General features: G+C 38.7%; 1 protein-coding gene across 1 annotated transcript; it reads left to right on the forward strand.

Moving 5' to 3' along the window:
* The first annotated feature begins 16,451 nt into the window (after positions 1–16,451).
* On the forward strand, positions 16,452–23,674 carry LOC127527893 (G-protein coupled receptor 4-like). Its single transcript, XM_051928046.1, has 2 exons — positions 16,452–16,650; positions 22,365–23,674. The coding sequence occupies exon 2, from the start codon at positions 22,423–22,425 to the stop codon at positions 23,455–23,457; it is 1,035 nt and encodes a 344-aa protein (XP_051784006.1). The 5' UTR covers positions 16,452–16,650; positions 22,365–22,422; the 3' UTR covers positions 23,458–23,674.
* The last annotated feature ends 1,955 nt before the right edge of the window (positions 23,675–25,629 follow it).

Here is a 25,629-nt window from a genome sequence, read left to right on the forward strand (position 1 = left end):
AACCTTTTTTCAGTCTTTTAGCATATTTTATTATTTTTTTCAACGAATGTTAAGATCAAGTCGCCGTTTTCCTGCGGTATGTGTCGGAAAGAAGCGACTTTTATGAGAGAAAAATTGAGACAAGGTCACTTGGGAAGACCTTGGCGCCAGCTGCATCTTTACTGTATTTGCTATTTGTTTATGCTGTTTGGGTCATGTTTTAGATCCATGGCAAGCGGCACGGTGGCGCTATTGCTTCCTAGTTTCTAGAATGTGGGTTCAAGTCTCAATTTAGTTATGACATATGTGGCTTTTTTTGTGTACCATATTTCTGGCTTCCCAGGTTTTCTGTCACAAATGTCAGTGCGTCTGCTTCCTATGCTACGACATGCCGTCCGCGACTTATTCACAGACCTCCCTATCAAATAACTGAATAAGCACATCCTCAAGAAAATTAAATTGATGGTGAAATTTAGCTGTAGCAGAGGGATTTTGTAAATTAAGTCTGGATCCACCTGTTTTCCTTAATTATGGAAATACAGAATTGGATACAGTTGCACGATCTACGCTTGTGTTCGGGACGTTTACTGCCATATTCCACAGACCAGCAACAACTCTGCACGCAACTGTACGAAAGAGGCTGGCAAACCAAATTAACATTTAGTGATGCCCATCTATCGATTTTCTAAACCCGCTTAATTTTGAGCTGGGTCGAGGCGAAAGTCACAGGGCGCAACGGAGTCCATCGTATGGTGAACATACACATATAAATGTTAACGTTAAAAGCTGCCCTAAATTAAGAAACTGTGCAAAATGTACTCGTATCCACTTTCCATCTGTGCTCTCATGTTCCTCCTATGGAATTTCTAAAAAATGCCTGCCATCCATTAAGTTACCTACTTTATAATTTTAAACATTTCGATCATGTCACTTCTCAGTCCCCATTTGCTTAATCTAAAATACTGAAAAGTTAGGAATTCTTTCTTTGTAGCTCATATCCTGTAAGAATGAATAACATTTAAGTGGCCCCTCTCTAGAATATCTTTCATACTGATATGTTCTTCTTGTAATATGAAAACAAAAATTGCACAAAGTATTTCAGAAGTGACTTCAAAGTTCTGTTTTACACCTCAAGCAGGATGTCTCTCATCTTATACATGATACAGCATACTTTATAATCTAGCAATTTTATTTGTCTTGTAATGGCTTCTGTATGCTGTCTGGTTCTGAGCAGTGATGAATGAACAAGGGCAGAGGTGCCCATATTTTGGGACATCTGTGTGTAAAAGTTGTATCTGTATAATTTGTAATTAGGAAACCATTCCAGTCTATAAACCAATGCCTGTTTAAAGACTATGTTTTATTACTCTCTTTTTGAATCCAGAAATAAACACTTGTGTCTGATTCACTCAATTAAGGAATTGTTTCCCACATCCTGAAAAATGGTTAGATTAAATTAGCTAACATTTCCAAATTGGCCCTGTGTGAGTGTGGCTGTTTGCTGCTGGGAAAGAATCAAGCACCCTGTTACCCTGAGTTAGATTAAATGGGTGTGAACATTTTGATGTTTTGTTTTGCCATACTGCAATGAACTGACATCTTATCCACAGTTGGATTCCTGTGTAGCTCCAAGTGCTGTAGCTCCTGAAACTCGATTGCATTAAGTAGGTTAGAGATTGTTATTTTTTTTATGGTAGCTTTTTAAGATATAGTAGTTCCTAATTCATTTTCCTTTTTTATTGACTTTTTCTATGTGGATTCCTCAGCTAACTGCAGTCAGAGTGATGAATGAAAACAAGTAGAGCTACATACAAATGATAATGAAGAGAATCACCTTCAGTATAATATCTATGTTGTCTCATTAGGAAGCCAAATGATTTAATATCAAAACTATGTGACTGACTGTGTAAAGCTGGCCATGTGTGTGTACAAGCATTCTCTACGTAGTCTAGAGTCAGAGAGGCGAGATTGCCTTGGTTTGGACATGTCCAGAGGAGAGATGCTGGGTATATTGGGAGAAGGATGCTAAGGATAGAGCTTCCAGGGAAGAGAAAAAGAGGAAGGCCCAAGAGAAGGTTTATGGATGTGGTGAGAGAGGACATGCAGGTGGTGGGTGTAACAGAACAAGATGTAGAGGAGAGAAAGATATGGAAGAAGATAATCTGCTGTGGCAACTCCTAACGGGAGCAGCCGAAAGAAGAAGATGATCAAGTGCATTTCATTAAAAAGTGATCAGGTTCTGTTTTTGTAATGAAATAATACCATTAAGACTAAGAATTCATGCAAAATTAATTGACTTCTGATTTGAAAAATTGCTTGTAACTTCGCAACCCCTTATGCCAGAATTTTTATATTTTTTCACAAATCATACTATACTAATGGATGGTCACAGTCTAACAAAACTGATCTCCTTGATCTCTAGTTGCTTCTTCCAAAAACTTTTGTGTAATAATACTATGTATGTCAGACCTACCAAGGAAAATGGAAGCACCAGGGTAATTAATTCCAAGAATTAATGGTTTTAGTGATATGCCAATGTTTACGTATATATATATATATATATATATATATATATATATATATATATATATATATATATATATATACATCAAAATGATAATGTTGCTCTTTTTCAGCGTGTAATGGTGACTTCACTGTTCTTCTTTCAACTATTTTGGCCTTTGTCATTACGCTGTACAGCTGAATGGAAATTCTGCTCAAGTAACTTTATTTGGCAAATTGATTTAATCTAGCAGGAAGAGGTCAGTGGTTGGCTAAGAACATCCTGTTATGTGCTTCTCGTGATCAGTAATGTACCAGTGTTATTTCAGTCTACATTGTTACACATTTAAGTATATATTATAGATAATATGCCCAAGTTATAAGAAAGCAGAGTCCAGTGAGTGTTGTTTGCCAACCAAACCATACAACCTGATATTGCTAGCTGTGTGGTTTCAGGCGACACATAAACTTGAACATGTTCACTATTCTTTCTTGTCTGCTCTATTCAGGATGGAAATTGGCAGAGAGAAAGACAGCATGCATTTGCAAGCTTCTTCTTGCTTTGTCTTTGCAGCACCCATCACTCCTCCTGGACACTTTCTCAGCTATTCACCAGAGAAACAGCTCAGGTACAACACTCACTCAACAAATGAGAAAGAAAGGAAGTGAAGCTAATGAAGTCATAAAACTAGCCCTCTATATCAGAGGTGTCCAGAGTATGACATTCTGACCTCTAATAGAATTCCTAAAACTTTGGGGAAAGGAAATTACAATGGCTTATTTTCAGAAAGCTGCTTCTTTGTTTAGGTCACTAATTACGTCTTAGATGACAATTTGCCAACAATTATCAAAATATTAATCTAAATAACAGGTAGCATCCTGAAAAATTCCAGGATTGTACATAAGTATAGCAATATACAGTATAATAGTGTGTTTATGATATTACTAGGAACCACTCGGACCTCCAATCCTCAAAGCAAGGTGGTTCATGCACTTCTTAAGAAACACAGCAGGGCAGATCATTTTTGCTGAGGGTGATGCAACCTTTTTCATGCCCTAATGACATACTGTATATGACCGTCTTTTGCACTCAGAGTGTATGACTTGCATTTGTGATGAAAATGATCGGTAAGCTTGTGCAATGTGCTACATGGTCAGGAGATGTGGCCACGGTTCTTTACTGGTCAGCCATGGCATCACTTGCCGTGAGAGAAAACTGAATCCCAATTAGAATGCCGAGGTGGCCCACGTCACCAAATCCTGGGTTACGTTATGCATATCATGTTAAAAGCCCTTGATTAAGACCAAGATCGAAGTTCATGGTCCTTTAGTTCAAGAATTTTTGCATGACAGACAAGACACCACTTAGCAGTTTATATATATAGATTGTACATTTCAGTTTAGATTTTCTAATGTTAAATCAAACTAGGCTAATGTCACAGTTTCTATTTAGCGCTGTATAGAATTATGTAAAGATACATTATAATTTTAAATTCATGTAGAATTTTTTAATCATATAAAAAATTTCATCTCTCTCTCTCTCTCTCTTTTCAAAGGCCTCCATGAACATATATTTTTTTTTTACTGAAATGCATGGAGGGATTGTTCTGATGAGTTTTGACTTTTTTAAAGGAACCTGTCCGGGCCGATTTATAAGCTTCCAGCTTCTCTCCTGGTTCATCCCACAAGAAGAGGCCATGACTTATTTTAAAAACATTCCAAAACCCACTTTGCTTTTATTACCAGGGTATTACCAGAGTCATTTAAAATAATAGCAAATAATTTTACAAACCATTTAGTAGTGTTCTGGTCTAACATTAAAGTGTTAAAAAAAGTGTGTATGTGTGAATGGGCTCTAATAAGCACGTTTTTCATTGTGGGAGAAAAACAGCAAGGGAAAGGCATGGTGTGCAAGGGACAGAGTGGTTACTGCTGTTACCTCATTACATCAGAAGAACTAGTTTGAAGGCCAGGCACTCCCTGTGTGGATTTTGTTTGTGTATGTCTTAATTGGTTTCTATCTAATCCTAAAAATAAGCAGGTTAAGGTAACTGGCAACTTGGCGTGGTGCGAGTGTGAGCACATGCATGTTTCCTCCTGGTTCCCCGTCTTAGTTTGGTTACTGCCTTGCACCCAGCGATGGCCCAGCCAGGTTACTAGATCCCCAAGCCCCTGAACCTGATAAGCACATTGGAAAACATATACTGTAGGTAATGGCTTGTAAGGATATTAACCTGTGAATAAAGTTGCATCCTAAGCAGTGACTTATATACTGTATTTTGAAATATTGGTGGTGATTTTCTTCTTCACCATCCCTTTCATGTGTAATTTGATGTAGTCTTCTCACCTCAATGCTGGGCTATGACACTAACTGAAGTGAATGGCCAAGGAAATCGATTGTGACTTCACTCTAAAGCCAGAAACACTGAAAATGAATATTTTGGATATGAAAATGATTTAAAAGCACACGTAAATATGAATACACCTTTTAGTTATAATCAATTTACCATACCATCAGGTTTTCTTCAATTTTTAAGCTTATAGTAAATGCATCATATACTGTGCCCTCCATAATGTTTGGGACAAAGACAAAATTTTTCTTGCTATACCCCTCCGGTCCACAATTTAAAGCTGTAAATTAAACAATTCAGATGTGATTAAAGTGCACATTGCAGAATTTAATTTCAATGTATTGAAATTCATTTTGGTCACAGCCTATAGAAATGACAAAACTTTTTATACATTGTCCTTCCCAATATTTGGGAAAAAGCAATGGCAGGCATATTAAAGCAGTCATATTTAATACTTTGTTGCAAATCCTTTGCATGCAATGACTGCTTGAAGTCAGCGATTCAAAAACATCAGCAGGTGCTCAGGATCTTCTGTGGTGATGCTCTGCCAAACTTGTAAAGCAACCATTTTTGGCTGCTGGGGCTTGTCTCCTTAGCTTTTCTCTTCAGCATATGGAAAGCATGGTCAGTTGGATTTAAATCGGGTAACTGGCTTGGCCATTCCAGAATTTTACATTTTGTAGCTTTGAAAAACTCTTGTGTTGCCTTAGCAGTATGTTTGGTATCATTATCTTTTTGTAGGATGAAGTGCCCTCCAGTGAATTTGGAGACATTTTCTGGAAATTCAGCAGATGTTTCTATACACCTCAGAAAACATTTGCAACTGCCGTCAGCAGCTACACCATCAATGAAGATAAGTGTGCTAGTATCTCTGGCAGCCATACTGTACACGTGCAAGGCACAACACCACACTCCCACTGCTGTATTTAACAGATGAGGTGGTATGCTTTGTATCTTGGGCAGTTTCCTTTTCATCTCCACACTTTTCTATTGCCATCACTCTGATGCAGGTTAATCTTTGTCTCATCTGTCCACAAGACCTTTTTCCAGCACTCTGCAGGCACTTTGAAGTACTTTTTCTCAAACTGTAATCTGGCCATCCTGTTTTTGTGGCTGAGTAGTGGTTTGCATCTTGCAATGTGGCTTCTGTATTTCTGTTCATGAAGTCTTCTGCTGATAGTAGTCTCTTGACACAAACACATGTGCCTCCTGAGGACTGTTTCTGATCTGTCGGACATGCATTTGGAGCCTTTTCTTTACCATAGTGAGGATTCTACTGTCATCAGCAGTAGAGGTCTTCCTTGACATACCAGTTCTTTTGCAATTACTGAGGTCACCAGTGTGTTCTTTCTTCTTAATGATATTCCAGACATTTGGTTTACTGCAGGTAATCCTAAGATTTTACCAATGTCTGTAATGATTTTATTCTTGTTTTTCAGCCTCATAATGGCTTCTTTGACTTTTTTTGGCACAGCTCTTATTCTCATGTTGAACAAAGGCAACTACAAAGGTAGTCTAGTCTGTAGGTAGAAGTCAGCCTAGGTATCTTATACCTGTATTAATGTAGCAATGAAACACATCTGAGTAACATTTGTGACACCAGTTGTCCCAAGCATCTTGGTGCCCTGAAATGGGGGAACCATGTAGAAAGTGTGTTGTAATTTCTATATGCTGTGACTGAAATGCATGAAAATACCCTTAAGGTCTGCAATGTGCACTGTAATCAAGTCTGAATTGTTTGAATTGTTTTAAACTGTGGAGCAGATCAAAGAAACTTGTGTTTTTGTCCAAGACATTATGGAGGGAGCTGTATGTGTATTGTAACAGAAAAAAAGATTTTTCATTGCTAGGGATAAAAAAAGACATCAATATATCCTGTAATATTCACAAGATCACCTGCTGTGTGGTATCATTATAATTTTGTTTTGCATAGTGCCCTTCAGAGCACACATTATGACAAGGCATCTCATAAAACAAAGTCTACCTTGATACAGAGAACAGAGGATTACATTCAAAGCCCAGAAATAGAAAAAATTACCGTATATACTTGCGGATAAGTCGGGACTTGATTTTACCGTATAATTTCTGGTATTTTATATTGTCACTCATTTAAGTCAAATGCAGAAAACTCACGCTATTGGTCCAAGAGATTATGATATGCCCACCTAACACCCACCTGAGAGAGTAACCACAGAGTACACTGCCTTTTTTTTCTATGTGGGTGCAGCAATGCGCTGTATCAGCGTGTGCTCCTAACCCCTCTCTCTCTCTCTCTATTGGGCCTACATGACCACATGGTAATACCCAAACTATTCCGAAGCAACATTTGCAAGAGCATCGTAAGAGCATCCCTTATCTATGATGGAGCGTTCGATCAGAAGAAAATATGAAGTTGGTTTTAAATTGAAAGTTGTTGAAGTGGCGAAAGAAATTGGTAACTGCACTGCTGCAACAAAATTCGATGCTTCGAAGATTGGAGGAGTCAAGAAGATGTAAAAAAAAAAATTTAAGTGTCGCATTTTTGAACGGGTGTACAAGTCGGGGCCTGATTTTATGATCTATTTTTCGGGTTTCAAGACCCGACTTATACATGAGTATATATGGTAATCTTTATTTTTTATTTTAACTCTTTCAGGGCAGGCGTCGACTTACATCAACACACACAGTTGAGGCAGATGTCAACATTAATTGTCATCCGGAGCAAAGGGCAGTAATCAGCTGTAAGCGTTAAGTTATAGTTCAGCTCTGTTTGCTAGCAGTATGCTGAGTGCATTATGTGTTACACTGGTGTAGCTGTCAGGCGTCTTTTGCTACATACTGTGACTGCTGTCACCACAAGCTGCTCAGCCGCCGCTGGCTGCATGAAGACGGCTAATTGAAGACAGTCACCTCCGGCTGCACAAAGACGGCTGTTGCCGATTGCACAAAGACAGCTGATCGAAGATGGCTGCCAGCTACCACAGTGGTCACAGTATGCAGCAACAGATGTCTGAAACAGCAGCACCAGTGTAACACATACTGCAAGCAGTGTAATGTGGCAATGTACGCCATTGGCTGCTTCTAACATTACCATACCTTGCAGGATTATGCTTTGAAATAGGTATGTGCATTCAAATAGTGTAAAGACTCATGGAACATAAAACACAAGGACATTTGTCATAAATACTGTAAATATTTGATGTTGATTTTTGAGTGAAGCTTTGTGTACTTTTTAGAAAACTGAGATTTTTTGGAAAAAATATTTAGTCTTGGGCCAAAATGGAAAAAAAAAATAATTAGCCCTGAAAAAGTTAATCGCAAAACGTGTTCCAAAGACAACATTTCAGAGCTTTACAAAGACATTAATAATTTAAATCTTGAACTGCCTGTGGTACTATTATTTGGACCATGAGTTGCTTTATTGCTCTTTTTTTACAGTTAAACAATCCAAATTTTCTGGTCATTGTTGGTTGAATTTTGAGCATGAAACTGTTTATTTCTGGTCCTATGACATCATCTCTATTGGGTTTATGTTTGGACATTTTGCTCATTTTCAGCCAATTTGATGATGACTTTGTTTTGTGTTTTGGATTATTGTCTTGCTACATGACCCAAGTATGCCTCAGCCTATGGAGGGATAAGCTGACATTCTCCTTAAGAATTTTATAATGAAGCTTAGAATTCATGGTTCCTTCAGTTGTGTCAGTTGTAAAGCAACCCCCACACCATCAAACTGCCCCATGTCTGACTGTATGATGTTCTTACTTTGCAATGTTGTGTTTGAGATGCACTGGATATGATAGGACCCATGTCACCCATAAAATTCCACATTTCTTTTCTTTAATCCTAATGAGTATTATCGCTAAAGGTTTAGGGATCATCCAGGTTCTTCTTCACAGCTGAGAGACAATCATTAAACTTTCTTAGTTAAAAGTCGCTTCCACCTTGCTACCCTCGTGTCTTTCTGATTGTGGTATCACGAAAACACATTTGCTCAGGCAAAATAAGCCTGCATTTTTGAATGTATTTTAGGATTCTTTGTGGCTGCCACCTCTTTGAATATTAGTGCTGTTCCAAGTGTTTTCCATTTCTGGACTGAAGTTTTGTGAGCTCCACCCATAGAAACAGCTTTGTAGTCTTATCCACTCCAAACTGATGGGTATCAACAACTCCTTTGCTCCTTTATTGTGACACTGTGTGCTTGACAGATGTTTATGTTTGAATTTGATTCCGACGATAAGGGTTAATTAAAACAAATCAAAATATATTTAGTGAAAAAGATGAAACTCTTGAATCAGATGTGGAATTGCATGCTGGATAAACCGCTGTGACACCACAGGGGATAATATAAGGAAAAAAGAATTGGCAGAGTACAATATTCTAAATGCTGCAAACAGCACAAGCAGCCATCCTGCATTGCAAACTTCAAATCTACACAGCTTTTTCAGTGTCACCAGCGCTCGTGATGAATGGAACTTCCACCCAAACGAGAAGCACCACAATCTGACACACAACAATGAAAAGCCACAGTGCAGTCTCTGACAAACCTGCTGAAGCAAACCTGAAAAGGCAGGACCACAAACTCACACGCTGTCTACGTGCCTATGGTGCAGAGATGACATTTTTGGGGTTTAATATAAAACTTATTAGATTTCTAATGGCACCCATGTTCTTTTTCATAAACTTTTATCTGTGCAAATCCATCAAATACAAACACTCCTTTTCACTGACAATTCATATTTTGTGTTTCTTTTTCCTGTTATGTGCGTTGACATGTGGCCACACGGTGGTTTAACTTTAGTCACTAACAATAACGGCAATCATTTACAGTATATAGCACATTTCCGTACATAAAAGTAGCTCAGAGTGCTTTATGATATTATTAGCTAAAACATAGTTACAAAAAGGAAGTCAAAACTAAAAAGCAGTTACTTATAACAATAAAGGTTCATAATATTCAGCTTAATTACAAAACTATAGTCAAATGGCCAGGGAGAACAGGAAAATAAACAATACAGTTGGCAGGATTTTGGAGTAAGTAAACCTGTGGGGGTTTGAGGCCAAAAGACCACCCAGCCATTCCTGGGCATTCTACAGTCCATGAACATCTCACCATTAACAGGGTACTCTTCTGGAGCTCTTTCTCTTCATCTTCTCAGCACACTTAGGCCAGGAATCAGTGGCACATAGCGCTACCAAGGACTACCAGAAAAAAAGAAAACATGCAAGACTGGTGATTAGTGCCCAGCCTAACAAACAGCCAATACAATGTTTTTTTTTTGCACAATGCATTAGCTTGCCTAACTCTGCTGTTCCTGTGTACCCTGTAGGGAGTGTTCACTCCACGGATGGACTAGGTTCAGTACTGGGAATCCCACTATGGAAAAGATGTTCCACTTACAATGCCATCTCAAATCCTCAATGGTGACAAAACAGTCAAAAAAGTAATGCAAATCAACCATGACACAGCATGTTTATATTTAGCCTGTATTTCAGCATATACAGTAAGTCCACAATCAGCATAAAACTTCATAGAGACAAATGCAATGGTTAGCTAAGGTGCCCTCCATGCTCATGCTGTTATGTTCTCCTGGTGCTGTTGTAATGTGCAGAGAACAGAGAACTTTTACAGAGGACAACCATGCAGAAGTCCCAGGGTTGATCAGATCAGAAGTTGTGGTGCTGCAGCAAGTCCGGGGTCCAGCTACTGTACTGTTTCAAATTCAAACAAATACTAACACTTTTTTTGTAAGATTAAGTTAATTACGTTTTGGTACCATAAAACAAATAGTGTACAGTAAGTACAAGCTTCGTCAACTCCTATGCTAAAAATGCTTAGGAACAAAGGATGTTATCGGCCAATTCACATAGCAGAGCCCAAGAGACAGACTCAATGAGTAAATCGTTAGAAAGACTATACAGATACTAAGCAGGGCCCCCTTTTACTCTTAAAACTGCCTCAATTCTCCATGGCACGGATTCCACAAGAAGTCAGAAACATTCCCTTGAGATTCTGGTTCATGTTGACATTGTATCATGCAGATTTGTCAGCGGCACATCCAAGCTATGAATTTTCCATTCTACCACATCTCGAGGCTGTTCTGTTGGATGCAGAACTGGCGACTGGGGAGGCCACTGAAGAACACTCAACTCATTGTCATGTTCATGAAACCAGTTTGAGATGCCTTTTACTTTATGACATGGTGGATTACCATGCTGGAAATAGCCATTAGGAGATGGGTAAATTGTGGCCATGAAGTGATGATTGATTGGTATTAACTTGTCCAAAGTATAGCAGTGTGAAGGACAGCCGGGTCCCATGCGGAGTCCTCCACAGCCTGGTTGGGGGCTTGGATGGCCGCCAGGGGGAGCTACATGGACTTTGCAGCCCAGCTGGTCAGTTCCTCAGCCCCACCCGGAAATGCAATTAGGCCCAGGTGATCAAGCACCTGGAATACTTCCGGGTGGGGTAAAAAAAAGGCCAGCCACCACCACTCAGGAGAGCCAGAGTCGGGAGGAGGAGGACTAAGCCTGAGGAGGAGTGGTGGTGAAGAAGAGAAGAGTGTTGTGATAATATTTGTGAGTGTTTTGGGACTGTGTTGGGCCTGTGGGACATGGGGAAGGCGTGCCCCACGGCTGAAGAAAAATAAAAGTGTGCTTTGTTTAAGTACGTGCCTCTGCATCAGTCTGTGCCGGGTCAGGCGCTATATAGCGTCTATATTACAGCAGGAAAACATTCCCTACACCATTACACCACGAGCAGCCTGGACTGTTGGCACAAGGAGGGTTGGAGGCATGGATTCATGCTGTTGGCACCAAATTCTGACCCTGCCATCTGTGTGCCTCAGCAGAAACTGAGACTCAACAGACCAGACTATGTTTTCCGGTCTCCAGCTGACAGGTGTGCCCACTGCAGCCTCAGTTTTCTGTTCTTGGGTAACACGAGTGGATACTGATGTAGGTCTTCTGCTGTTGTAGCCCTTCTACCTCAAGGTTTGATGTGTTGTACATTCTGAGATGCTACAGAGTGGCTATCAGAGTTATGGATGCCTTTCCGTCAGCTTGAGCTAGCCTGGCCATTCTCCTGAGAACCCTTTCATCAACAAGGTGTTTCCATCCACAGAACTGCTGCTCACAATGGATGTTCTTTGTGCCACTCCAAGTAAACTGTAGAGACTAGTATGTGAAAATCCCAGGAGATTAGCAGTCACAGAAATACTCATCCTCTCTGGCACCAACAATCATACCACGGTCAAACTACTGAGGTCATTTTATATCTCCATTCTGGTGTTTGATGTGAACATTGACTGAACCTCCTGATTTGTGTCTGCATGTTTTTATGCATTGAGCTGCTGTCCCTTGATTGGCTGATTCAGTAATTACATGGATAGGTAGATCACAGGTGTGCCTGATAATTTGCTTGCGAGTATAAACAAAAACAGAAATGTATAATGAAAACACAAGAAATGTAGCATCAAGTATATCAAAATCAAAAAATCATAATAAGCAGAGATGGTACATGAAATAATTCTGTTGTTTACAAGCAGGTATAAGTGCAATGCCTGTTTAACATATACATCACAGTAACACACTGAATATTAACTAAACTTCACAAGGGATGGAAGGTACAAGGGGGTGGAAAGCTAGGTGAGAAAGTTCAGGAAATACTGAGGTTAACCAAAAACAAAACAAACAAAAAAAACATTCTCACCCACCTGAATACAACATTTGTATTTCTTAAAGTGGCAGAGTGTACAACACTGGTCATTTTCTCTACTATCCCCTCAACACAAGTTTATACTTTTTCAAGTCAAAGGAGGTCAAAATATCAGGCAGAAGTAAAAATACAAAGAGTGATTGAATAGCAATGAGGGACCAGTTCAGATAGTCACTAATGCTGCTATTTAATCAAGCAAGTTACATTTTCTTTCTGATGCACATACAATTACAAGACAAAGTAGCAGTAAAAGCTGCTGCAGTAGCAATGCAAAACGTGAATTTGTTGTTCTAGGAATTTCATTGCTAATGTTTAGTAACTTTATTTCTTTTGCGCTCAGTTGCAGTGTTGGTTTCAATTTGAACTCACCTGTTACTCGACACCAGTGGCTTGTTTCCATTCAAAGGGCCCTCGGTTAGAAATGCGTCCCTGCTACCTGTCGTACTTTGTCCCGGTGTCTTTCTGGTGTGACCTTGGTGTTTGGAAGTTGTGGTGCTGCAAAGTAAACAAGGTGATGGACATCCCAGGATAAAAGCTGATGTTTTTAATCCCACCCAAGGGATTAGTTAATTTCAGGCCAGGACAAGGTGAATATGCAAAGAATTACAGGCAAGTTATTCCAACTTCCCAGGACATACCAGCTTTACCTCACAGCTTTTTTTATTATTTGGATAGGGAGAGAGAAAGCAGGCTAAGCATTCTGTTTACTTAAGGTCTGATTCTTCAGAGCTCATGAAGAAGGGGATTGATGTTTTCTGGAATTTTTTTAAAGTGTGTGTGTCATGTGATGTATATATATATTTTTTCATCTTAATTCATTATTGCAGTGTTTTAAGTGCATTTTTCATATTTTCTCTATGGAACTTTTTTTTTCAATAAATACACCTTTTTCTTTGTTATATCAGCTGTGTCTGCCTCCCTTATTGTCCCAATGACTATCAGCCCTGATACTTCATGTCCAGAGTTCCTGCTAAAGCCTAAGATAGAGACAGGAAGAAAATCCACAAACTTGGAGAGAATGAATGAAAGAATGAATGAATGAACATTATGCTGTATATTGCCATTAACAGGGTAAATGTTGATTTAGAGCAGGGGTCCTCAGTCACAGTCCTAAAGGGCCGCAGTGGCTATAGGTTTTTATTCCAACTAGTTTCCCAAAATGCTGATAATGAAACTTGGTATTTAACTATTTAGCTTGTTAATGCTTGAATTCATCCAAGAGAAATTATAATTACACTGTAGAGTTTCCTTCTGTGAGAACATTATCCAAGTGTTTTGTGGACCAGAATAGATTTAAACTTAATGGTCCTTCCAATTCCCCTGGCATTCATTTCTAAACATTTTTATCACAGATACTTCATGGTACGCACGTTAGCTGGAGAGCTGCCAGTTTATTGGTTATCTGCATCTCATTATTAACTAATGTCTGATTAAGAAAACAGGCAACAATTAAAACTTAAATGCAGCTGCTAAAATCTAAAATAGGCAATTAAGGGTTCTGAATAGTAACAGGCAAGAGAACTAAAATTAAGCCCACAAACATATTGCTTTAGTAGTAAATAAAAGTGTTCTAATTAAGAAATTGGTTAAAGTGAAAGCCTGCAGCCATAGCAGATCTCCAGGACTGTAATTGAGGACCTCTGATCTACAAAGTAACTAGAATTTGTATTTGATGAATGAAAGCACTAACAAGGCATAGAGTTAAACACCAACTATCATTATCAGCAAGGACTTAGTTCTAATTAGGACACTGGCTGAAATGAAAACCAGCAGCCAATGCGGCCCTCCAGGACCGTGATTTATGGACCACTGGGTTAGAGTGTAGTACCTGAACACCGCACTGATTTCAGATGGTGTTTGCTTATGATACGTAAGCTCATTGACATCAATAAAGTATACTGAGATAGATGAAGGAGTATTTCCTTAAAGTCTGAATGTATTCAATGTTGCATATTGAAAAACACTGACCCTTTTTTTCCAGTAAAACTGTTAATTCAGAAGTACAAAGAAAAACTGCTTCAACATTTCAAAAATTTACACCCTGGAAGGATAAGTGACTTGATCAAGGCCAAATGGTGATGGGGATAAAACAAGCAATCTTAATTAATAAACTAATCTGTTAACCTCCTTTTCAGAAATTTAGTAACATCAGAAAAAGAAAACTAAGGCTGGCAAGACTGTTTAAATGACAACATCAATAAATTTTCCGAAAGAATAAGTTATTTTCAGTCCTCAGGAATGCCATAGTAAGTGCTTTAGAAAAGGGGATTAAAGTGTTTTATTTTTGTTCTGTTAAAATATCATGGACTACTACAACAGAAACCAGAAAGCCAACTCAGTCATTCTTGAATATAAGTCACAGATTTATGTACATATGTCTAATCTCTCTATTATATATATATATATATATATATATATATATATATATATATATATATATATATATATATATATATATATATATTATATATATATACAGTATATATAAAATCCTAAGCCTAAAAGTGCAATGATTTTGTGCAATGATCGTATGTTATTTTTATGTCACACTTTAAATCGGGCTTATTTTAAAACCTACATATATATGTTTGGTATCAATCTTTTCAGAATTTATAGAACTTTAATGTGATGTTGGTAGATTTTCAGATTCCTATTCCGTTTTTAAATTATGAACTAAAATTTCGAACTAATTTCAATACTGTACTACAATCGGTAAGAGAGAGAGCGAGAGGTTTGGAGCACGTGCTGCCGCACCCACCACACGACAAACCACCTCAAGATCCCAGATTACGACCCAAGTGTAGCCATGCAACGGATGACACCTCAGCACCATATTAGCTCAGATGGAGTGGAACAGTGTGAGGTTTTTTATGGCGGCTGGAGTGCCAATTCTGCCACCAACCCCCAAGTTTTCCCTGCAGGTTGGAAGGCCTACATGCAGGGATGGATGCAGATTAACGTCATACCCAGGACAGAGGAATTGCAGGTTAAGGGCCTTGCTCAGGGGCCCAACAGAGCAGAATCCCTTTTGGCATTTATGGGACTCGAACTGGCAATACGAGAGTAAATATTTTATTCTCATTTCATGGTTTTTACTTCGTTAAATAATAATAAATTTTTCTTTTACATATTTATAGAATTTTGTGATTTTGGCCGCAAGTGGGGCGGCCTACAATGATGCAACTGGGGGTTGGGTGCCGAAGGCGGCAGGGGGCTTGGCCCCCCTAGTACGAAGTACAAAATAAATGATCTCTGTATATTTTTTCTTAATTGATTCTGCTTCTGCCAGCATAGGTACAGTCAGTGGTGGACCTTCATTTTTGGAGCCCTGAAGAGTGAACTGTTATGGGGCCCCTTTGCAACCAGCAATGAGATCAGGGTGAGCACTGTTATCTTCTTCAATGGGATAGTTCCATGACAGATCACCATAAATTTATAAAAAAAATGTACCCACTACATCTCAGGGTTTGTGTACTAAATTACACTATATTATTATTTTTAAAAAAAACCTTCTCATACTGCAGACACCCAAAATTTTAAACAATGTGGACTAAAATCTCTTCTGGGACCCCAAAGCTTAAGCTTCATTAGTTTCATAGTAGATCCACCACTGGCTGCAGTTCCTCAGGAACCTTAATCACTACAAAATGACTTTGAAGAAGAATGGATGCATTCGCAAGATATAAAAAGAATATGACAAAGACATGCTGTTGAATGCAGAGCTGCATACCATGGCTTTGACTGCTTTCATAGCATATGATTGGAAATGAAACACTGCTTGCTAATACAGTCGTCTGGCCCGCCCTGTTACGCTACCCCCTCCCAACATTATTTCCTGTCACTTCAGAACAGTACAGTAGTAACTGGGATCTGATGCATATGAGCTAAAGTAGGCAGACAGCAAGTCAAGCAGAGTCACTGCCAGAGGGTCAGGCACCCAACCCAACGCACCAGCAAGGGTGCAAGATCTGGAGGACAAGAAAAGATGGAACAGATGTTGTAAACATGGCATAGAGTAGAAACTAGGAAACAGCATAATTGTGGCATAAATTTAATGGTGGAGGAAAATACCAAGTGATACATCACACAAGAAGCCTTTCTCCTCAATCTGGACAAATGAACGTAAGTAGATTCTATTATTCTCTTATTTTTTAAAATTTCTATAATTATCTGGAGAAGAGAAAGTGAATAGAAATTAGGTATAAGTTCCATTGACAAAAAGATTTTTTATAAATAGAGAAGGAGGGTACTGAATGGAGGGAAAGTGTGTATGTATAATGAAGGACATACAGTATAGTACTAAATAAAAGCATGTTAGACTGGCTGACAGAGCTGACCTTCTTAATACAGAGTGCAGCAAAAAAAGAGTTACACAGGAAACTAAACACACAATGAAAATAATGCTTTCAACAAGAAAGGGTTTATTTTAAACATTAGACATGTCATGCGGATATGTATCTAAGCTTACCACATGAATCAAGTTATTCATTTGTTTCTCTTTTGAATATTGCTGGTTACAAAACTTATTAAATGAGAAAAAATATCTTCTAACCCATTTAATCTAATTCAAACTCAGCACATCTATCTATCTATCTATCTATCTATCTATCTATCTATCTATCTATCTATCTATCTATCATGAAGGAAGGACAAGCATCCTGGACAAGATGAAGGATGCAACTCAATGTGCTTTCCACAGATTAATCAACAAAAACAAACATGTAACACATTTACTTGGATTATTATTCATCCATCCATCCATTTTCCAACCCGCTGAATCCGAACACAGGGTCATGGGGGTCTGCTGGAGCCAATCCCAGCCAACACAGGGCGAAAGGCAGGAACCAATCCCAGGCAGGGCACCAACCCACCGCAGGACACACACACACACACCAGGGCCAATTTAGAATCGCCAATGCACCTAACCTGCATGTCTTTGGACTGTGGGAGGAAACTGGAGTACCCAGAGGAAACCCACACAGACACGGGAAGAACATGCAAACTCCACACAGGGAGGACCCGGGAAGCGAACCCAGGTCTCCTTACTGCGAGGCAGCAGTGCTGCCACTGTGCCACCGTGCCGCCTGGATTATTATCATTAATTAATATTATGATAATTTCTAATAAATATAAGAATACTAAATACAAAATAAACCAGGTATTGTTAAGCAAAATGCAACCACTAAAGTGCAAAACAAACCTTCACCCTTATCAGAAAAAAGGTTCTCTAATTAAAATACAGTATGTATACATTTATACTTTAAAGATGACAATAGAACAACCAGATCTAATTATATATATATATATATATATATATATATATATATATATATATATATATATATATATATATATATAAATAAATAAGTATAATATGTATCTACATTTTACCTAGTCAACCCATTTAGCAGAAACAGTCTGATGTTATTAAAGTTAATACTCTTCATCATTCAGCTTGACATCAGGGACTGAAGATCACACTGAAAATAGCAAAGGATGTTGTGAACTTCACCTCACCTTCTCTATAAAGTTTGTTCTTATCAGCATTTCTGTTGTGATCAGGTTTCGAAATATCCTTAAAGATGATAAGCCATATTTTTTTAATGTTTGCTTCCTTCTGAGTCAGCATTCTCAGTCCAGTAATCCTCCCTAAAGATCTTTGTGACAGAGTGCTGAAGAAAGTGCAGGAAACTAAAGGGCCAACTGTTCTCCTTTGCATTTGGAATGCAACCTTCTCAAATGCCCCTTCATCTTTAAGGAGCGGTTCTTACAATTTTCTATCCTGCTCTATTCTACTTCAGGCTGGCTGGAGCTGTCAAATATTCAGTGTCCAGTTCAGTTCCTTATAAAGTGCTCTTCACCCACAACAGGGTGGTCAATGCAAGGCAGAAGCTGAAAGTATGAGAAGACTAGAGACAAACCAACAGGTCATACTATTGTGAAGCATGTTTTTTTACACTCTTCAAAATTCGAACCTATTTTTGATTTATTTTCTTACATATTCATCATTGCTACTATATATATAAATATTTTTTTTTTTTTAGCATTTCTTACGTGATGGATACCAGCCCCATTTTCTACATTTTATCTGGGCCACTATAGAACCAGGCAGGCAGTGTGGCACCGTGGTTAAGGCTTTAGACCTCAAAACTTGAGGTTGTGGGTTCCAATTCCACCACTAACACTGTCTGACCCTGAGAAAGTCACTTTACCTGCTTGTAATCCAATTGGAAAAAAAGAAAAGAAATGGAACCAATTGTATCTCAAATATTGTAAGTCGCTTTGGATAAAGGCATCAGCCAAATAAGTAAAGGTAATGACCACTTCCTTTGTAGATAAAACCCAAAACAGCTGGTGTCTTTGTTTCGAGAGTAGTTATATAGGGAAATAACAGTTAGAGAGCCAGGACTCTGCTTTGCTCTCTGGCCAGACATTTTGACTCCTGATTTTATTTTGCCGTTCTGTTTAGGTTTGCTTGTTTTGAGCCTTCTTTTTTTCTTTGCCTTATGTTTAGAATTTCCCTAAAAGCACATTTACAGTATATTTTCTGATCATTAGCATGGTTATTTTTAGTTTGGAGCATTTAATAATACTTGGTACAATAACATCACCGCATCAGTTGTGGTTTGCCATCATCCACCATCACAGGCAAGCCTGTACAAGTTTTAGTTATTTCCTTTTGCCTTAATGTGCTACATTGCATTATGCATTATTTTGTGCTTTTTTTGAGGCATTGGATGGACTGAAACATAATGTCCCAGAGGTATTCTTTTGGATTTGGGTCAGGGGAGCATGGGGGAAAGTCATTAGTATCAATTCCTTCATCCTCCAGAAACTGCCTGCATACTCTCGCCACATGAGGCCGGACATCGTCGTGCACCAGGAGGAACCCAGGTCCCACTGCATCAGCATAGGGTCTGACAATGGGTCCAAGGATTTCATCCTGATACCTAATGGCAGTCAAGGTGCAGTTGTCTAGCCTGTAGAGATCTGTGCGTCCCTCCATGGATATGCCTCCCCAGACCATCACTGACCCACCACCAAACTGGTCAGGCAGCATAACGTTCTCCATGGCTTCTCCAGACCCTTTCACGTCTGTCACATGTGCTCAGGATGAACCTGCTCTCACCTGTGAAAAGCACAGGGCGCCAGTTGTGGACCTGTCGATTCTGGTATTCCATGGCAAATGCCAATCGAGTTCCATAGTGCTGGGCAGTGAGCACAGGGCCTACTAAAGGATGTCGGGCCCTCAGTCCACCCTCATGAAGTCTGTTTCTGATTATTTGGTCAGAGACATTCACACCAGTGGCCTGCTGGAGATCATTTTTAGGGCTCTGGCAGTGCTCATCCTGTTCCTTCTTGCCCAAAGGAGTAGATACCGGTCCTGCTAATGGATTAAGGACCTTCTACGGCCCTGTCCAGCTCTCCTAGAGTAACTGCCTGTCTCCTGGAATCTCCTCCATGCCATTGAGACTGTGCTGGGAGACACAGCAAACCTTCTGGCAATGGCACGTATTGATGTGCCATCCTGGAGAAGTTGGACTAACTGTGTAACCTCTGTAGGGTCCAGGAATCGCCTCATGCTACCATTAGTGACACTGACCATAGCCAAATGCAAAACTAGTGAAAAAACAGTCAGAAAAGATGAGGAGGGAAACATGTCAGTGGCCTCCACCTGTTAAACCATTCCTGTTTTGGGGGTCGTCTCATTGTTGCCCCTCTAGTATACCTGTTGTTAATTTCATTAACACCAAAGCAGCTGAAACTGATTAACAACCCCCTCTGCTACGTAACTGACCAGGTCAATATCTCAGAAGTTTCATTGACTTGATACTATACTCTGATTAAAAAGTGTTCCTTTAATTTTTTGAGCAGTATATTTTTATATTACATTAAAGAACCATCAACAACAAATCAAATTAATAATATATTGAACAATTATTATAAAAGTAAAGTTGAATAAATCAGGTTCTGCAGCTGCATGAATAAATGGTAAAGTACCACTTCCGGTTAGTGGAAAAAGCCCAAAAATTGATAGAAATCTACGTTTTGTACCTAATACTTGTATGCAAACTTTGGTTGACCTACATAAAGCGTACTCAAGTTATCATGTTTACATACAACAACAACATTTATTTATATAACACGTTTTCATACAAATGATGTAGCTCAAAGTGCTTTATAAGATGAAAAAAGAAAAAATATAAAAATTAGGCAATACTAATTAACAAAGAATATAACAAAGGTCTGATGGCCAGGGAGGACAGAAAAAAAAAAAAAGCTCCAGAGGGCTGGATAAAAAAAAACACAAAATCTGCAGGGGTTCCAGGCCACGAGACCACCCAGCCCCCACTTGGCATTCTACCTATGATCTAATCAGTCCTCATGGTTTTAAGGCTTCACATGGATGAATTAGATAATGATGGTCATGTGGACCTCTGGCCTTTAATCCATCAATGTAAGGACATCACGGTGCTTTGATCAGTGGTGGTGCAGATCTATGAGAAAGCCGTGTTAAAATAATGTGTTTTTAGCAGTTTTTTAAAATGTTTAACTATATTAGCCTGGCGAATTTCTATCAGTAAGATATTCCAGATTTTATGTGCATAACAGCAGAAGGCCTCCTCACCACATCTTTTAAGTTTAGCTCTTGGAATTATAAGCAGACACTCATTTGAAGATCTAAGGATATGATTTGGAGTGTAAGGTGAAAGGCATTCCGAGATATACACTGTAGGATAGAGCAAGATTACTTAAGGCTTTGTAAACCATAAGCAGTATTTTAAAGTCAACATGCACACGCACACACACACACAGACAGACACAGACATAATTGCAAAAATGGTATTTTCGAACTCACGGAGGTCTAAAACATCGAGATTCATCAAAATCTCGAAATGGAATATTTGGAGGATTCCAATACTTTCCCTATACTTTGTATATGAGAAAGTCAAGGAGGTCTAAAATGTTGAGATTCATCAAAACCTCGAGATTTAATTTTTGGATGACTATAATACTTTCCCTATACTTTGTATATGAGAAAGTAAAAAGTAGCATCTTGGAGTCACCAAGTCTCCAAAACTACCATCAGATGCCACCCCCATGCCAAGTGATTATTTGGAAGGCATGCCAGAAAGAAGCCTTTCCTGTCATTTAACCACAAACGTAAGTGCTTGGAATTTGCTAAACTCTATTGGAACCTTGATTGGAAATGTGTTCTATGGTAAGATGATTTTTGTCAACAAACACAATAAGTGGGCTGGTACATGGCCTCATGGACTCCATGAAATACCAGGGGATTTTAAATTTAAATCTGGCTGCCTCTGCCAGGAAACTAAAACTTAAGTCATCATTGGATCTTCCGGCAGGACAATGATCCAAAACATTTGGCAAAGTCAACACAAAAATGGCAAAAGAAACACAAACTCAAGCTTTGGCTATGGCTGTCTCGGTTCCCAGGCCTACTCTCCAATGAAAACCTGTTGGATGAGCTGAAGAGAAGAGTGCACAAAGGAGGACCCTGGGAACCCGGATGATCTAGAGAGATTCTGTAAAGAGGGATGGTCTCAAGACTCCCTACTTGGTATCCCACAACCTTGTAAAACTCAGTGTGGTTATATTGGCAATCAGAAGCCTTACAAAATATTAAATACAGGAGGACCAGTAATCAAAAATGGGAAAAAATGTTTCAGTTGTGCTTTGTTCGTGATATATATATATATATATATATATATATATATATATATATATATATATATATATATATATATATATATATATATACAGCATATACATAATTGTTTAATTATTTATTAATTTCTCTCTTTTTCTTCCAGGGAATTCATTGAAGACCAGGCAGCTGTGAATAACTTAATCAGTTTTGATATAAGCCGGATGGACTTCAAGAGTGCAAATCTTGATTTTAAGATGGCAGACATGAACATATCAGCAAACAGATGTAGCTACAGCTCCCTGTCTGACTCGATCTTTCTTCCGGGGATGTATGGCTTTGTTTTCATTACCGGACTCCCATTAATCTGCTTCGCCCTCCATGGCCTGTATCGTCTAATGAAATCAGAAAATACTCTCCCAATTTATGTGTTTAACTTGCTCATCTCAGACCTCGTCCAAATTTGCACCTTGCCATTTTGGATAGTTTATTACAGAAATGGTCATGTGTGGCGTTTTGGGAGGGTGTTGTGCAGTCTCATTGGCTGCATGTTCTTCGTAAGTTTGTTTGTCAGTATCTTCTTCATGTGCTGTATTACTCTAGAGAGATATTTGGCCATTTCTCACCCAGTTTGGTTTCGCAATCAGCGCCAGCTCTGGAAGTCTTGGATTGTTTGCTTGGCTTTGTGGGGACTCGTTTCTTTGTTTACCTCAGGAGCATTTTACTTCGGCTTTGAAGAGGATCAAAATATTCGATGTATGGAGAACTATCCTGCACAGAAGAAATTTGCCATATTTCAGTTGATTGCCATGACCACAACGTTTGTCTTGCCTTTCATTTTTCTTTTGTTCATGTACCAAGCAACAGGGAGAAACATGAGGAAAGTAATGTTAATGTCAGATGAAGAGAAAAAAAGAATTACTAGCCTGCTTTCGCTGATCATTATTATATTTACTGCAGTCTTTGGGCCCTACCACATCATATATTATGTTAAGTACATTGGCATTCTCATTCTGCAGGACAGCTGTAATTTCCAATCTTCGATTTTTATCTACTGTCAAATAGCTCTAGGATGGCTCAGCCTGAATAGCATATTGGACCCAATCATGTACATCTTCCTCAGAAAAGACTTTATTAGGATATTATCCAAGACTTTCCCCTTCTTGCAGCATTTTGACTGTTGGAGGAGGCGTGCGTATGGACAGGCAGCACATAAATCGTCCATTTCAACACCCAGTGAATCAGTACAGTTCAGGTAACTCTCTCTCGTGTCTCAAACTTAAACTCTAATTCTTACACAATCCAATTCACTAACTTTGTAAGGGATACCATTTTTTGAGCGTTGTTATTAGCTTTATAATTCAGTTGAACTGTCGACAACCACCCCAAGAGAAACTGGATACAGAGCATCAACAAAAGGATGAAACTTTACCCAAGAAGAGGCTAACAGGGAGGGGGCTAAAAACATTCCCAAAGTGAGACACTACCACCATTGGTACATCAATGTTTTAATGTGCCAAACATTTATTTAATCCAGGAATATTGGTGCCCAGGTCACTCAAAAAGTTTATATAGTGCAAATGGAATTATATGAAGTTCAAATGGAAGGAAATAGGAATAAAAGTGTGTAAGACTAGGGGGTTGCGCCCCCGACTCGCTTCGCTCGCTAACCACTGGGTTTGGTCCTGTGGAAATACAATTTAAAGTGTTTTTTTTATGCATGGGAATTGTTACATATGCATTATGTTCACTTTTTATTTTAAAACTTCAGTAAAAACAATATTTGGAATAAACTTTTCTTCAAGATTGCATTGAATTTTGATTCCTTGTTTGGTCTAACAGAATGATAATGCAATGTACAACTAGCCGTTAGTGAATATTGTTTCTTTGTCTCTTATAAATAAACTGACTTTTCATATGTTTATCCTTGTTATGTGTTAATTGTCATTGCAAAAGGTATTCTCACGGGAAACTGTAAACGTTTTAATACAAATGGCATATCAAGATCTCCTTCTTGCTCGAACACCGTGTCTAGTTCATTCAATAAAAATAAGACTTTCTGATAAAACAATCTACTTATGAAAGTGGGAATCTCCAGAGCCGATGTAGCCAGTGGCATTGTTCTCAAGAAGAAATAAATCTGGCCAACCGATAGTTCTGGATATTGGCATTGCATCATGATATAACTGTAGCAATGCTCTTGAACTACATTGATATGATGATGGTAATATTACCGCTTTACCTATTTTGAATTTGTCTGAACTATTGATATTTAAATTTTGAACATGAACAATGAGACCTTGCACATGTTCCGTTCTAAGTTTAGCTTGATTTGATTTAATAAAGAAGAGACGATTGACTTTCACAAACGCATTAATAATGTAATGTTGCGATAGACGTTGAGATGATAGAAGTGGGTTACATACATGGGAATGTATCGCTAATTTGGACCCAAAATATTGCGTGGGTGTTATTCGTTTTTCTGAATGCGTTTGTTTCATATTGTACGACCATCCTGTTTCGCCATCTTGGAAAAGCAAAGGAAAGAGTAAAGGGTTGGCATGTGGCTAAATGTGGCGATGTACTTGACTGAAATGACGAACCGTGCTTTGCCTCTGGATATACACGAATATCTACTCTGTCTTTGATATGTTCGTCTTTCGAAATTATTATTGCGGACAATTCGTCACATGTTGGTTTATTATAAATGCGACTGTGATCTTTTGGATTCAGACAGAAATCCAAGACAATTTCTTTGCCCGTGTTTTCTGTATATAAATGTTGTGTAAAGTGCAACACTTTTGGACGTATGGATTTGTATCCATTATTGGCTGTAGAATTTCTAATATGTCCGATCGTTTAACTCTTTCGATTCTATGTTGCAGCACTTCTCCGTGATCATAAATATACACCTTGACCAAATTGTGGTGTTTTCGAGATTAAACGTGTCGTAGCTTTAATTCGAGCAGGGCAACAACTTAGAGGTTAGATGACCGTGATCTTGTTTGACAATGTTTGTAAGTAGGGCGTGAGTTGCCTAGCTCACTGTCTCACGGGAACATGCTTCCAATGGATGTCAGTATGACGTGACTTGACCGTGTCGTGGGAAGTGAAAGTGTCTCTGCCTCTCTGAAGTGTCTCTCTTCAAGATCACGTCTCGTCGCAGGATTTTCTTTTATAATAGAGAGATAAAATGTTGGGTTTGTAACCATGAGTTCTAAATGATCATTTCACCACAACAAAAACCAAAATCTTTATGCCAGGAAATAAAGAAAAACAAATACATGCAAAGTTTACATCGTTATCCAAATCTCAGTTAACCCAAAATATCTGATCTTCACAATTAAGATGTCACATGTGGCACATTAACATATTAACTGCATAATAATTTGGTGGCAACCGCACCACATAATGGTGGCACTCACAAAAAC

The sequence above is a fragment of the Erpetoichthys calabaricus genome, chromosome 5, assembly GCF_900747795.2.
Source record: "Erpetoichthys calabaricus chromosome 5, fErpCal1.3, whole genome shotgun sequence".
Lineage (NCBI taxonomy): Eukaryota > Metazoa > Chordata > Cladistia > Polypteriformes > Polypteridae > Erpetoichthys > Erpetoichthys calabaricus.